Source organism: Cololabis saira, chromosome 23 (assembly GCF_033807715.1).
Source record: "Cololabis saira isolate AMF1-May2022 chromosome 23, fColSai1.1, whole genome shotgun sequence".
Lineage (NCBI taxonomy): Eukaryota > Metazoa > Chordata > Actinopteri > Beloniformes > Belonidae > Cololabis > Cololabis saira.
The window spans coordinates 6,467,214-6,479,753 of NC_084609.1; the positions used below are offsets into that span (position 1 = coordinate 6,467,214).

At 44.1% G+C, this 12,540-nt stretch overlaps 1 protein-coding gene across 1 annotated transcript in view; it reads left to right on the top strand.

Annotated features, from left to right (window-relative positions):
• pcloa (piccolo presynaptic cytomatrix protein a) overlaps window positions 1-11,789 on the top strand; it is a 99,266-nt gene extending 87,477 nt beyond the window's left edge. Inside the window, exons 21-26 of the mRNA XM_061715000.1 lie at window positions 1,799-1,987; window positions 3,767-3,905; window positions 5,134-5,195; window positions 5,791-5,925; window positions 7,947-8,092; window positions 9,579-11,789. Of these exons, the coding sequence (XP_061570984.1) occupies window positions 1,799-1,987; window positions 3,767-3,905; window positions 5,134-5,195; window positions 5,791-5,925; window positions 7,947-8,092; window positions 9,579-9,722 (815 nt within the window). The 3' untranslated portion in view covers window positions 9,723-11,789. The remainder of the gene's footprint in view (window positions 1-1,798; window positions 1,988-3,766; window positions 3,906-5,133; window positions 5,196-5,790; window positions 5,926-7,946; window positions 8,093-9,578) is intronic.
• The last annotated feature ends 751 nt before the right edge of the window (window positions 11,790-12,540 follow it).

Genomic DNA, 12,540 nt, shown 5'->3' on the forward strand with positions numbered 1-12,540 from the left:
CGGGCAGCCCTATTTAGGGATAGCACTGCCCGCCCCAGAACTGCAGATCCTTAGCGGGTCTGCAGGCCCACATGATAGCCTGCCAGAGGAGACACTCAACTTGAACATTAACAGTTAACGTCGGCCACGACGAACTGCCATTATTACTAGTTTTACTAGCCATTTTTGCTGATGTTTTGCCACTAAGTGCGAGTAAGGGGGCTGGTCCAGTGGGGAAGTGACGTCAATGCATTCCCTCTATTACCCGCTCCTCGCTCCGCCCATTCTTGCGCCCATTCTAGCTTTTGCTTCATGCTTTTTTGCTTTCTCGTGGTGTGTTTTTCTTGGTCGCCATGATGTCATCCAGCTCAGGGGGGCGTATCCTCAGCCTCCCTCTACGTGTCCATTGGGCGACAAGGCCGTGGAAGGCTTTGAATGCTTCACATATAACCAGAAAAATGATCAAATTTAAAAGATGAGATTGTAAACTCACGAGCAAGGGAGAGCGAGCCCCGTACATCACAGCAGTGAAAAGCACAGGCTTCTTTTAGTAATTTGGTGAATTTGGTTGTTTTAGACACGCAGGTGCCCCCAATCGAGAAATCTCACAGTAGTCCCGGCACATCGAAGCCTTCCCCGTCCCCAGAGGGCCAGAGCCACGGATACAGCCAACACTCTCGCTCACACGGCACTTCACGCTCTGGCAAAAGCGCCGCACGGCAACACCGTCCGGACGGCGGCACTGGAAGCGGCGGAGGCGCTGCGATAGCAACCGCCGATGCCCAACAGCGGTCACAGCAGCAGCAGCAGCAACAACAACAGCAGCAGCAGCAGCAGCAGCAGCCGCCGCCGCCGCAACGCCTCCAACCAAGTAAACCAAGACGCAAATAAAGCCCACGCAGCATGGCCTCCTCGCACTCATCTCTTCCTCCTCCTCTCCAGTTGTTTTTGTTCTCTTCTTTTGGTTTCCTTCCCTCACGTCCTGCACTTCGTGCCCAGCGTGTATGCACTCACAAGGGTTTGGGCAGCACGTCACTTTCCCAAGTTTGACCTTTCAGGGAACCTAAAGAGGTGCAGGGATGCACATGCACAGATCCAGCTATTTAAAATCCTATCAACAGCATAAAAGAGTCTGTAAATTGTATTTTCTAAACTAGAAGTGGCGTTAAGAAGGAGGAACGACTACTTTCAGCCCCGCTGAACTCAGGTTGTGCAGTTTAAATACAATTAAAGTTTTTTAAGTGAGAAAAATAAACTTATTCCAACTATCATCAGTGACATTTCTAACAAAATTACAAGCAAAGGGATTAATTTATCCATCTTTAGTAACAGAAGAAAGCTGCTCTCCCATCCCCCCACCCCCTTTTATTAACCTCTTTTGATAGTTTTATTTTAATTTCTGGAGTTATTTTTTCTTTTCTTTTGTTTTTCCTCTTTTTTTACCCCTTTTTTTCTGAAAAGAACAACGACCGGCTCATCTGAAGCTCCTTCCCTGAGATGGCTGTGCATGCATGCCGCCACAATCACCACCCCCCTTTTTTTTTGTTCATTTGAACGACTACCGGACACACGATGCACCTCAGCGGATGCAGCACACGTGCACTTGCACACGGTGGCTGCATGTGATTGACAGTCAGGCTGGTTGCCATGGTGAAGACAGAACCGCTCTCTGAATCGTCATCTCGCTCCTCCCCCCCTCCTCCTCCCACCTTGAACTGCGATCCCCATGACCTTCGGTTCCCGGCGTCGAACCTTCCCCCCCCCCTGACCTCCGACCTTCAACCTTCGACCTCCGACCTTGGGAAACGGACTCGCCCAGGCCGAAGGGCCCGCTTCCCGCTCCGGCACCAGCGGCACAGCGTGGCGGGGGTGCTCAGCCTGCAGCGGGCCCAGTCCGACTGGCTGCCCGCGCTGCCCTCCATCGCGGCGGCCCGAGGGAGCCGGGCGGACGGCAGGCAGCTCACGCTCAGGAAAGCCGTGTCAGAGGAGAGGCCGCAGAGCACCGGAGGTGAGAGTCCCCCCCCCACCCACGGGTCTGATGGAGCGAGGAGAGAAAGAGAAAGAGAGAGTGAGAGAAAGAAAGAAAGAGAGGATGCCGTACTACTAACGCACACAAGAGGGGAGTCTCATCAGGGAAAGTTGCACATCAGCAGAGATTCATGCAGAGCGGCACGTTTCCTCCGAGGGCACCGACACGCTTCACTGATACCACGTAATCAATGTCTCACGCCGTGAAACGACTCCTCCGCGGCTTCGTTGAGCCATTGTTGCGGTCGGTAAGTGATGCCGTGTCGGTGTGTCCCAAAGGAGAGGCGTGTCGGCATGGATCCCGCCCTGCACCGCATCCACGCATCCCACATCATTCATATTCGACCTCACTGTCTGAGAGCAAAGTGCTGAAACCTCAAACATCATTAAAAAACAGGACAGTGTTATAAAAGATTCTCAAACCACCTCTGACATAAATATCTCATATTCTCCTGTAATAGGGCTTGGTCGTCTTGACGTCATCACTTGGCGGAGCCGCCATGTTGGAAGCTACCTTAACAGTTGCTAGAATGGAGCGCGGCTTACTTTTGACCGGTTAACCGCGTTCCCACTGTTTGCCGGCTTTATGATCTGAAGCTCCTGCACCCATTCAATTCAATTCAATTCAATTTTATTTATATAGCGTCTAATACAACAAAAGTTGTCTCTAGACGCTTTCCAGAGACCCAGAACATGACCCCCGAGCAATTATTACATAAACAATGGCAGGTAAAAACTCCCATAGTGGGAGAAAAGCCTTAAGCCAAACAGTGGCAAGGAAAAACTCCCCTTTAGGAGGGAAGAAACCTTGAGCAGGACCAGGCTCATAAGGGGGGGACCCTCCTGCTGAGGGCCAGACTGGGGGTCGGGGACGTCAACAGCACAGCAGGCAGGTGGAAGCAGCAACGGGATGACTGGGGGTGGGGACCACAGGCCAGCACACAGCTCCCGAAGCTCCGGCCCAATCAGCAAGCACCAGGTTAGGTGCAGGGTCGGGGAAAGGTTGAGAAGGGGCAGGGCCAGGGAGAGGAGTCTTGACGGACAAATCTCTCCCCCGCCTGACCGGGCCGTTACCCTGCCCCTCTCACTCCCACGCTGCAGGTTCCGGTGTTGTGCATTCAGAGATGCTCTTCGCCATCCATTTGTGAACTGCACATGAGACTGCTCCGAAGTGTAGCCGCTCACACCGCAAAAAAGGTAGCCAAAGATGTCAGTTGTGCAGAACTGCGGCAGTAAGTCCTAGTCGGAGCTCCACTCTTTAGCAGGGATTTCATATGGATCCAAACTGTTAATAATCATTATTTTCTCCATATACCGGTCCATGGCTTCCTTTTTTTAAGGTATCCTGGTAAATTCCAGTTCCTTTCCAACATTTTAACTTTTTTTTTTTGCGTTCCGTCTGTTCACTTGGTGCTACTACACTGCTGTTTGTTTACACTCATGAGGCTGCCAACATGGCCGCCGCGTCCCAGAATGCAACTTGGCGACCAAGCCCTATTGAACCTTTTGAAAACTCTAAATCCTCATATAGATGACTAACGATGCCAGTGCTGTCCTTGTACTTGTACATATGTGATACGTGTCCACATGCTTCCTGCTAGTCTTCGGTGTCTGTGCTCTCTTCATCACAGTCTCGTGTCCCTTAAAGACGTCTATTGTGATGAATTTCCATCCCAGCAGGTGTTAATTAAAGCTAATTGTATTTGGAACCAACGAGGTGTACGTTTGTTCCCCCCGTGCTGGTCGTCTCTCCGCTCAGCCCGGGCGAGCTACAGGTCCGACGCCCCCGTCTCTGCGGCCTCGCTGGACAGCGGCCTGAGCGGCAGCGCCTACAGCCTCCTGGACGAAGAGGACGAGCTGAACGAGGTGGACAGCGCCATCTTCCAGGTCCCCCGATTGTGAGTTCTATTCAAGCCTCGTGCTGCCAGCTTCAGAGGTTCAGCAAATTCAGTACGGTCTAAAACTGGGAGGAGATAAAAAACGGGGGACTGATTCTACTCTGGTCCGGATCTGTGATGTCACAAAACCCCACTAATCCAAACAGCTCACCAAACGGCAGACATTCAGACTCTAATGTTTTTAATCTGAGAGTAACTTCAGAGACCCAATCATATGCTTTTCTTATGATTATCTGAGTCTTTTTCTTTTTCATAAAAAAGCCCCTCTGATGTAAGGCGAATGTCTTGGATTGGATAGTTTAAACTCCAGTTATCTTGTGCATTTTCTCCTCCCTTGACGTCAGAAAGCATCCAAACCTGCCAACACTGACTGTAGTGATGTTTCTGTCAGCCTGTTTCAATTCTAGTTTCAGTCTAGTCTTTGGGTCAAGCTATCATTTTAGTTTTTATTAGTTTTAGTCACGTTCATTCTCCTTTAAATCGTGTCAAGTTTCAGTCGACTAAAAGTCTGAGCATTTTAGTCTTATTTTAGTCAGAATTGTCCAGGACCATTTTAGTCTCGTTTTAGTCAAAGATTGTATTTAGCCAAACCCATTTTACGGTTTTAAGGTTTCTGATTATTATATTATTGTTACCTTATACACTCAAGAATACATTCATTCCAGATACAGAAGACTGTAATTTGAGTTTACAACATATTTATTTTTCCGCATTTCTCCCCATCTTTTTCTTTTTCGACGACACATTGGGTTTTTCTTTTCCACGTCTATGTAGGAAAGTGTATCTTTTGTATATTTTGTCTCGTTTTGGACAAATAAAATGAAGACACATTTTAGCAGAGTTTTTATTTTGTAATCTACATTTTAGTCTCGTTTTTATTCCTCTACGATATTGCACAATATATATTTAATTATCGTTATCGTCACATGACCAGCATTTTCGTTGCGTCTCGTCTTGTTTTCCTCAGGTGATAAAGGTTCGTTGACGACGATATTTCGTCATAATTTTTATTGACGAAAGCAACTTTAACTGACTGTGGCGCTGTGTCTGTTAAACACGGTGTTGGTGGTGTCATGGTTTGGGAACCTTTGGCTGGATCTGAGTGAAGACATCTTCATCTGATCTGATGATATTTTAGGTCACGTTCATGTTGTAAAAAACATGTGAAATCTTTTGTTTTGTTATTGAAGAAAAATATCTTTTGTCTATTTTTACTTTCTCTGTTTAGTGGAAAGATCCCAAATGGCACAGATGCGGTGATGTCATCAACGGGACACAGCGACTCCGAAGGTGAGGGACAGCCGTCTGATGAACTGTTAAATGTGTGTTTTTACCACGTGTCATGGTAACCGTGAGTGAGGTTTGGGTTAGGAAAACGTACTGCCTTTCCCCTGAGTGGCCCTGGTCCCTTTTATGGAGAATTCAAACTTAAAATCTAATTTTTCTTTTTGTTTTCAGCTGTTTTTTTCCTCCTTCTTGTCTGTGATTTATAACATTGAGTGATGCAGAGTTAAGCTTCGTGTGGAGGTGCAGATACTCCCTCAGACAGATTATTGCCAGTAAGACACAGTGACCTCGTCTGTGATTTACCAGGGTCTTGTTGACCCAGCTCTCAGCATTTCCACTCTGTTGCCAAGGCAACCGGAACCCGCCTCCTCATCCGTGTTAAACACATAAAAACGACGAGCAGGTCATGATGGACGTGCTGGTCGTTTACCGCTGACGACCGTCAGACGTATTCACATACGTCTGACTCCGTGTGTGTGTGTGTGTGTGTGTGTGTGTGTGTGTGTGTGTGTGTGTGTGTGTGTGTGTGTGTGTGTGTGTGTGTGTGTGTGTGTGTGTGTGTGTGTGTGTGTGTGTGTGTGTGTGTGTGTAAACTTAGGTAAGACTCAGGTTATGGGGGAGATCAGGATCGCTCTGAAGAAGGAGATGAAGACGGAGGGCGAGCATCTGGTCCTTGAGATCCTTCAGTGTCGCAACATCACCTACAAGTTCAAGTCTCCGGACCACCTGCCCGGTAAAGGACACACACTCACCTTCACACCCTGACACACCCTCACACACCCTCACACCCGCCACCGCTGGTTCATTTACTGGACTACCTTCACTCGCTCTTCACGTCTGTCCAGGCTGGTTTAGGCCCCGTTTACACGTAGCCGGGTATTTACAAAAACAGATATTTCTCCATCTACGTTTTGAAAAATACCATTATTTACATGAACCCGCATAAATACGCTGTTAAGGTGCTATGAGCAGCCAAACCTAAAGGGGGCAGTGTAACGAGAAGCATAAAGTCATTAGAGCCAATCAGAATCCTGGAAAAAAACATCAACAAATGACACGTGTAACTTCCAGTTAGATGGAACATTGTCTTTCGTTTGGAGTGACAGAGAAGTTCAGTTACTTTTAAGTGTGACTTTAGAATATAAAACAGGTAAAATACAATAAAAATATTGACGGTGGCCAAACAAATTGCAAACACAGGTCGCACTCATGACGCTGGTGACGTTTCTGTCGCATAATGTTACGTTCTGAAGCCTAAATGTCTGTTTCTCTCTGTTTACAAGCAAACGGGAAGAAGGAGTTTTTGCAAATCTCCACTCTGGCTGGAGTTTTCAGAACTGATCGTGTTTGGTGACTTTGAGCTTTGTTTTCGTGTAAACGAACGGCCAAAACGCATGAAAACACCACGTTTTTGCTACGTGTAAACGGGGCCTTAGGATCTGCTCTGTTCAAAGAGACAGAGAGATGTTGTTGTTTTTAAAGATCTGACAGCTCTGACGCCCACACAAACACTCGTTCTGGTCATGTGACCTCAACAAATGGTGTTCTCATGGTGGCACATTCGCTCTTTTTGTCCCTGAAGTGTATGTGCATGGTAGAAATAAAAGCATCACAGGTGCAGGAGCTCACTCAGGAACTAGAGGGACACATGTTGAACATATTATCAGTATAATAGCTCGGAGAAGTGAAGTGAAGCTGCATTTACAAGACTGTCTTTACTGTTCTTCGGCCTCTTTGTCGCTCCCGCCAGGATGTCCGTTGCAGCTCTGAGAATCCGTCTCTCTGCTGCTGATGTGTAATTTAGATCCAGAGCAACAAAAGGTCGTAAAAGGAGACCCGGGTGGTTGAAGTGACATTAAGGATGAGAGAGCGCGTCAATACGTGAAATAACAGCTGATGTAACACGATCATCTGCAACAGCTGAAACATGAAATATCAAGTTAATGCTGCTGTTATTGTTATTGCAATCTAAAAAATATTTAGTTCCTGAATCTTTTTAAGGACTGAAGGTCATACATACATGTCTTTACTCGTGCTTCATGGTGAGTATAGACAGATAACATTGTAATTCTGCATTGACCTGCTCTCTCATGTCACTTCTGAGATCAACAACATTCAGGTACCAACTTAACCTGCTTTCAGGTCAAATTTAAACACATTTCTTAACATTAAAAACTCACCTGTGCACCTTTGATCCACATCCATATGAAACTGAATTCAAGTCAGAATACTTAAGGATTTATTCAAGTTAATTTAGTCTATTGATTACAATTTAATTTGCTAATTCTTTTTTGCCAGAAAAATAATTTAGGTTTTTTAATTACCTGACATGTTCCATCTTGTGACTCTGATGAACGCGAAAGGATTCCCGAAACATGTCAGGTAATTAAAAAATTATTTGTCTGACAAAAATAATTAGCAAATTAAAAAACAAAAATACTTAAGGCTTTATTTTTTACTTTTTTTAGTCATTTAAGCTCCTTTGTTTGGGCTCATTCATCCCAAAACAATGACATACTGTAAGTTTCTAAAAGTGGAAGGCAACTAGTTGGGTGGTATGTTTCCTCTGGGTAAACTTTTAGCAGATTACAAATGTACATATTTGCAATTATAGTGTAAATTGATTTTTTTTTTTTTGTTAATCAGATTATAAAATGTGCTTCTAATTAACTTTGACGTGCTGAACTCACACTGAACTACATACTGGAAGCAGTGAGATGCTGGCTGTAAACAGATGTGTGTCTGTGTGCACAGATCTTTATGTGAAGCTGTACGTGGTGAACATCGCCACCCAGAAGAGGATCATCAAGAAGAAGACGCGAGTGTGTCGTCACGACCGCGAGCCGTCCTTTAATGAGACGTTCCGCTTCTGCATGAACCCAACCGGACACTCGCTGCAGGTAAAGTCCTTGTTTACATGCGGAGGTACAACATGATGGGTGGTTTAAGAATGCAGACTTTCTGTAAAAGGGCAATTATTATATATATATATATATATATATATATATATATATATATATATATATATATATATATATATATATATATATATATTTATTATTATTATTATTATTATTATTATTATTATTATTATTATTATTATTATTATTATTATTATTATTATTATTATTATTATTATTATTATTATTATTATTATTATTATTATTATTATTATTATCATTATTATTATTATTATTATTATTATTCATTACCGGAGTTTGCTGCATATAGAGTGGAAATTTTAAAGCCAAAAACTTTAAAGCCACTCTATGTAGTAATGCCACTTCTGACCACACGAGGGAGCCAGATCACCAGGAAGTTCTTGTATCAGTTAAAGTGGTTATTATTTTCAGACCTGTGACTCTGTTGTCTTCACAGCAGGTCTATACGCCCCCGTGTGGTCAGAAGTGGTATTCTTCTTCTTCTTCTTTTAAACTACTTGGTTGCTTATTTTTTGGGCCACAGAGGCGACAGGCCTCGTAGCTGTCGTGGATGTGAAATCAAACGATTAAGAACGTTTTATCACAGGAGTCAGTGGAGATTGACTCGCGTTAGCAGCCTCTAGTGGCCAGTCGGGGAACTGCAACAAAACTTAGTTCCCTGTGAGCCTCAACCCGGAAGTTAGATGGTCGGCTCTGGGTTTGCATCTGCGTCTCTTCAGCCATATGAGTAGATATATATCGTCTTGTGGTTCCTACAGAGTTGGACTGTTAGATGGCTACGGTACTAAAAAATAAAAGTCCTTTATCTAAACGCTAACGGACGGACCAGCGGGACCAGCGCCTCCTCACGGGGACGACGAGACACAGGTGCAGACTAGCATGGTTGACTGTAACAAGAGAAGTAAAACTGGAACTGAAGAAACCAACACAGACTTTCAAAATAAAATAGTACTAAACCCCAAATCGTAAAATAAGGATGCATATAACTGTGTCGCTTTTGGAGCTTCGACAGCCAGTTATGGAGTTTTAACAAATCTTATTACGGTCCCACAGGACACGGGTGCTCGCAAAAGGTTCCTCGGTTTGTGCTGAACCATGAAACCAACACAGACTTTCAAAATAAAACATGCATCAACCAGAACTAAGTATCCTTGTTAAATGTATTTATTAAATGTTGAATCTGCAGTGTCTACAGTGTTATTAAAACCGTGAGGCGGGGAGTGCCGGTCCACGCGGGACAATGCCCCCCACGACCCGGACCCCCCGCCCCTTCGCCTATGTGCGTATGAATCGTGTAGGGGGGAAGGAGAGGGAGCAGATGCCGAAGCCAGGAGGCAGGACCAGCGGAGCCGGCCCTGGAAGGACACCCACGCTCCCCCACCGGCCATCCAGTTTTATTTTCTAAAAAAAGACTTCTTCTTAACTTCTGTTCCTCTCACGGCAGCTGTTCCTGGTGTCCAACGGCGGCAAGTTCATGAAGAAGACGCTCATCGGCGAGGCCTACGTGTGGCTGGACAAGATGGACCTCCGCAAGCGTGTGGCGAGCTGGCACAAGCTGTTCGCCAGCACGGCCCAGATCCACTCGTAGGAGGTTCCCAGGACTCGGAGGGGCCCCCAGGGGCCCCGGCCCCCCCCGCGGACGCTGAGGCCCAACATCTGGACCGCCGGTCCGGCTGTCCTGCCGTCGGGGGGGTGCAGGACGACGAGGAAAAACACGTGTCTTCAACCTTTCGTATCAGCACCGGGCGGTTTGAGGGAGGAAGCATTCAGCACCAGGACGGACGGACGGATGGACGAATGGATGGACGGAGGCGTGTTTACATGTTTACAGGACACACCGCGAACAGTCACAGGTGCTGAGTTCAGTTCGGAGGTAAAACGCTCGGAATCAACCAGGTATAACACGCTTTAATCCACACACACACACGCACACACACATATGCACACACACACACACACACACCCTCACTGCTACACGGAGGAGAACCTTAACTCTACCAGATACAGGGAACGGACACACTTGTAGTTTCTACTTTTATTTATTCAGATGTTTTATCCAGCGAAAGGTTCTTTAAGTGGACGTCACCGTTGCTTTAATACGACCTGCAGAGTTTTATTGATTTAACCAGAACGAGATAATGAAGACCTCTTATTTATTTTTGTATTATAATATTATCGTAGAGCTCTATCATTTGTCTTCTATCCTCGATTATTTAAGAAAGAAAAAAAGATGTAAAAACCCTATCCTTGGAGGACTTTTCTAACACTACCTACGGCATTCCACTGCAGCGGGCACCTTTTTGATTAAAAACAAACAAAAAAAAGCGACCCCCCGATGATTATTGTTTGATAAAAGATCGATATAACTCTAATATCGGATTGGATCCTGTACCGTCTGTCGTGCGCATGCGTCTACTCGGCATGCGGCGCCGCGTTTTCTGCACAGAAAAAAAAGAAAAAGGCCTCCAAGGTTCACTTTGTACATAGTGACGTGTCATCGGTGGACATGAGTAAACATAGATATATAGAAAACCTTTATCACTGACAATCCAGTCTTGATGATTGTTGCAGAGACGTGTCATTCATCCATGATTTTGTCGTCTTCATCCGTCTTTCGTCGGGAGCGCGCTTCTGTGATACTTTGCACTTTTTTCTGCTTAGAATGTAAAACATCCTCCAGACTTTTATTTAACTTTTATTTTATTTTTTAAACCAGCGTGGGGGAAGCCCAACGAGCCGTCCACGGAATAAAAAACAAAACAATCAGAGAGAATAAAACCTTATTGGCATTTAAAGAGTAGATGTGAGTGTCGTACCTGCTGGTCTTACTCCCAACTGTCCTGGTTCGGTCTGTTCAACCTCGTCTGCTCATTATGTCTTGAGAAATGTCTTTTCTTGTGTTTTAATTAATTTAACGCGTTCAGTCTAACTCTTAAGCGGGATTGATTCCTATGCAGCATCCACTGGGAAAAAAAGAAAAGACAAAATAGTTTGTTGACTCGCCAGAAAGGCTGGTTTTTCCTTCTTTTTTTTAAAATGTCCTCCACCAAACTGCTTTTTCTTTTATTTAAATTGTGATTTTATGTTATTTTTGTACGTCTATACTGATCTTTTATTTATTGCCTGTGAGACTGTTTCATATGTTGTATTATATTTGTTTACGGTACATATCAGGTGTACAGAAAAGTGCGAAGAACTTTTGTTTTTATACACGATGTAGTGCTTGTTTACAACGTCTAGAGGGCCTGAAACTCAGAGATCTAACTTTATAACCGACATACACACTCACCTGAGAGGTGACCGAAGAATCAGAGCAGGTAGAAGAGAGCACTCGCCCCCTTTTGGAGAGTTTTGATCCCAGTCCGGCTAACGGAGACAAAAAAAAGTGTTATAATTAGCAGAAGTGACATCTGATACGATCGTATTTTGAGGTCTTTGTTTTGGTTTTTTCTCCTGATTTTATATCCGTCTCATCTTCACACCAAGTTCATGGACATGTTCCAGACGCTCAAAAACTACGCACTGCCAAGATTTGATTGCACTTCAGTGTTCCTCGATGTGATCTCTCACCTGTTTTATTTTTTTTTATGAGATTTACTGTCCTGCACCCAATTTCCTGACCGTTTTGACTGCACCGTATGCAGAGGTGGGTAGTAACGAGACATTTACTCCGTTACATTTACTCAAGTAAGTTTTGGGAAACGTTGTACTTTTAGGAGTATTTTTGAATCACTACACTTTTTACTTTTACTTGAGTAGATTTGTGAAGAAGAAACTGTTACTCTTACTCCGCTACATTAGGCTACGTTGAGCTGTTACTTTTCTTTTATCCCTTTTATCCACGTACGTGTCAATCTCATGACATCACTGAGTGATTCTTTGGGAGAAATGTTTGTTTTTGCATGTTTTGTCACATTTACACAGACTCAAACACACACAGAGTTTCTATGAGTTCATGTTTGTTCTAGTTCTGGTTAAAAAAGAAAAGTACAAAGGCTTGAAATTTTGTGCTACTTGTGCTTAATTAATTTTTTTATTCTGTTATTTTATTTATTTTATTATGTATTAAAGTACTTGAATTAACTTTAAGATTATTTTAATTTAAGCTATTTTAAACTTTTTATTAATTTTAATTAATTGTATTATTTTATTGATTTAATTTGCCTCAGTACTTGAGTTACTCAGTACTTCAGTAGTTTTTCCACCAAGTACTTTTTTACTTTTACTCAAGTAATTATTTGGATGACTACTTTTTACTTCTACTTGAGTCACATTATTCTGAAGTAACAGTACTTTTACTTGAGTACAATTTTTGGCTACTCTACCCACCTCTGACCGTATGCAGGTCACGTCAGAAAAACAGGATCAAACACAGTGGAAAGGCGTGCGTAAAGGCGTGCGTAAAG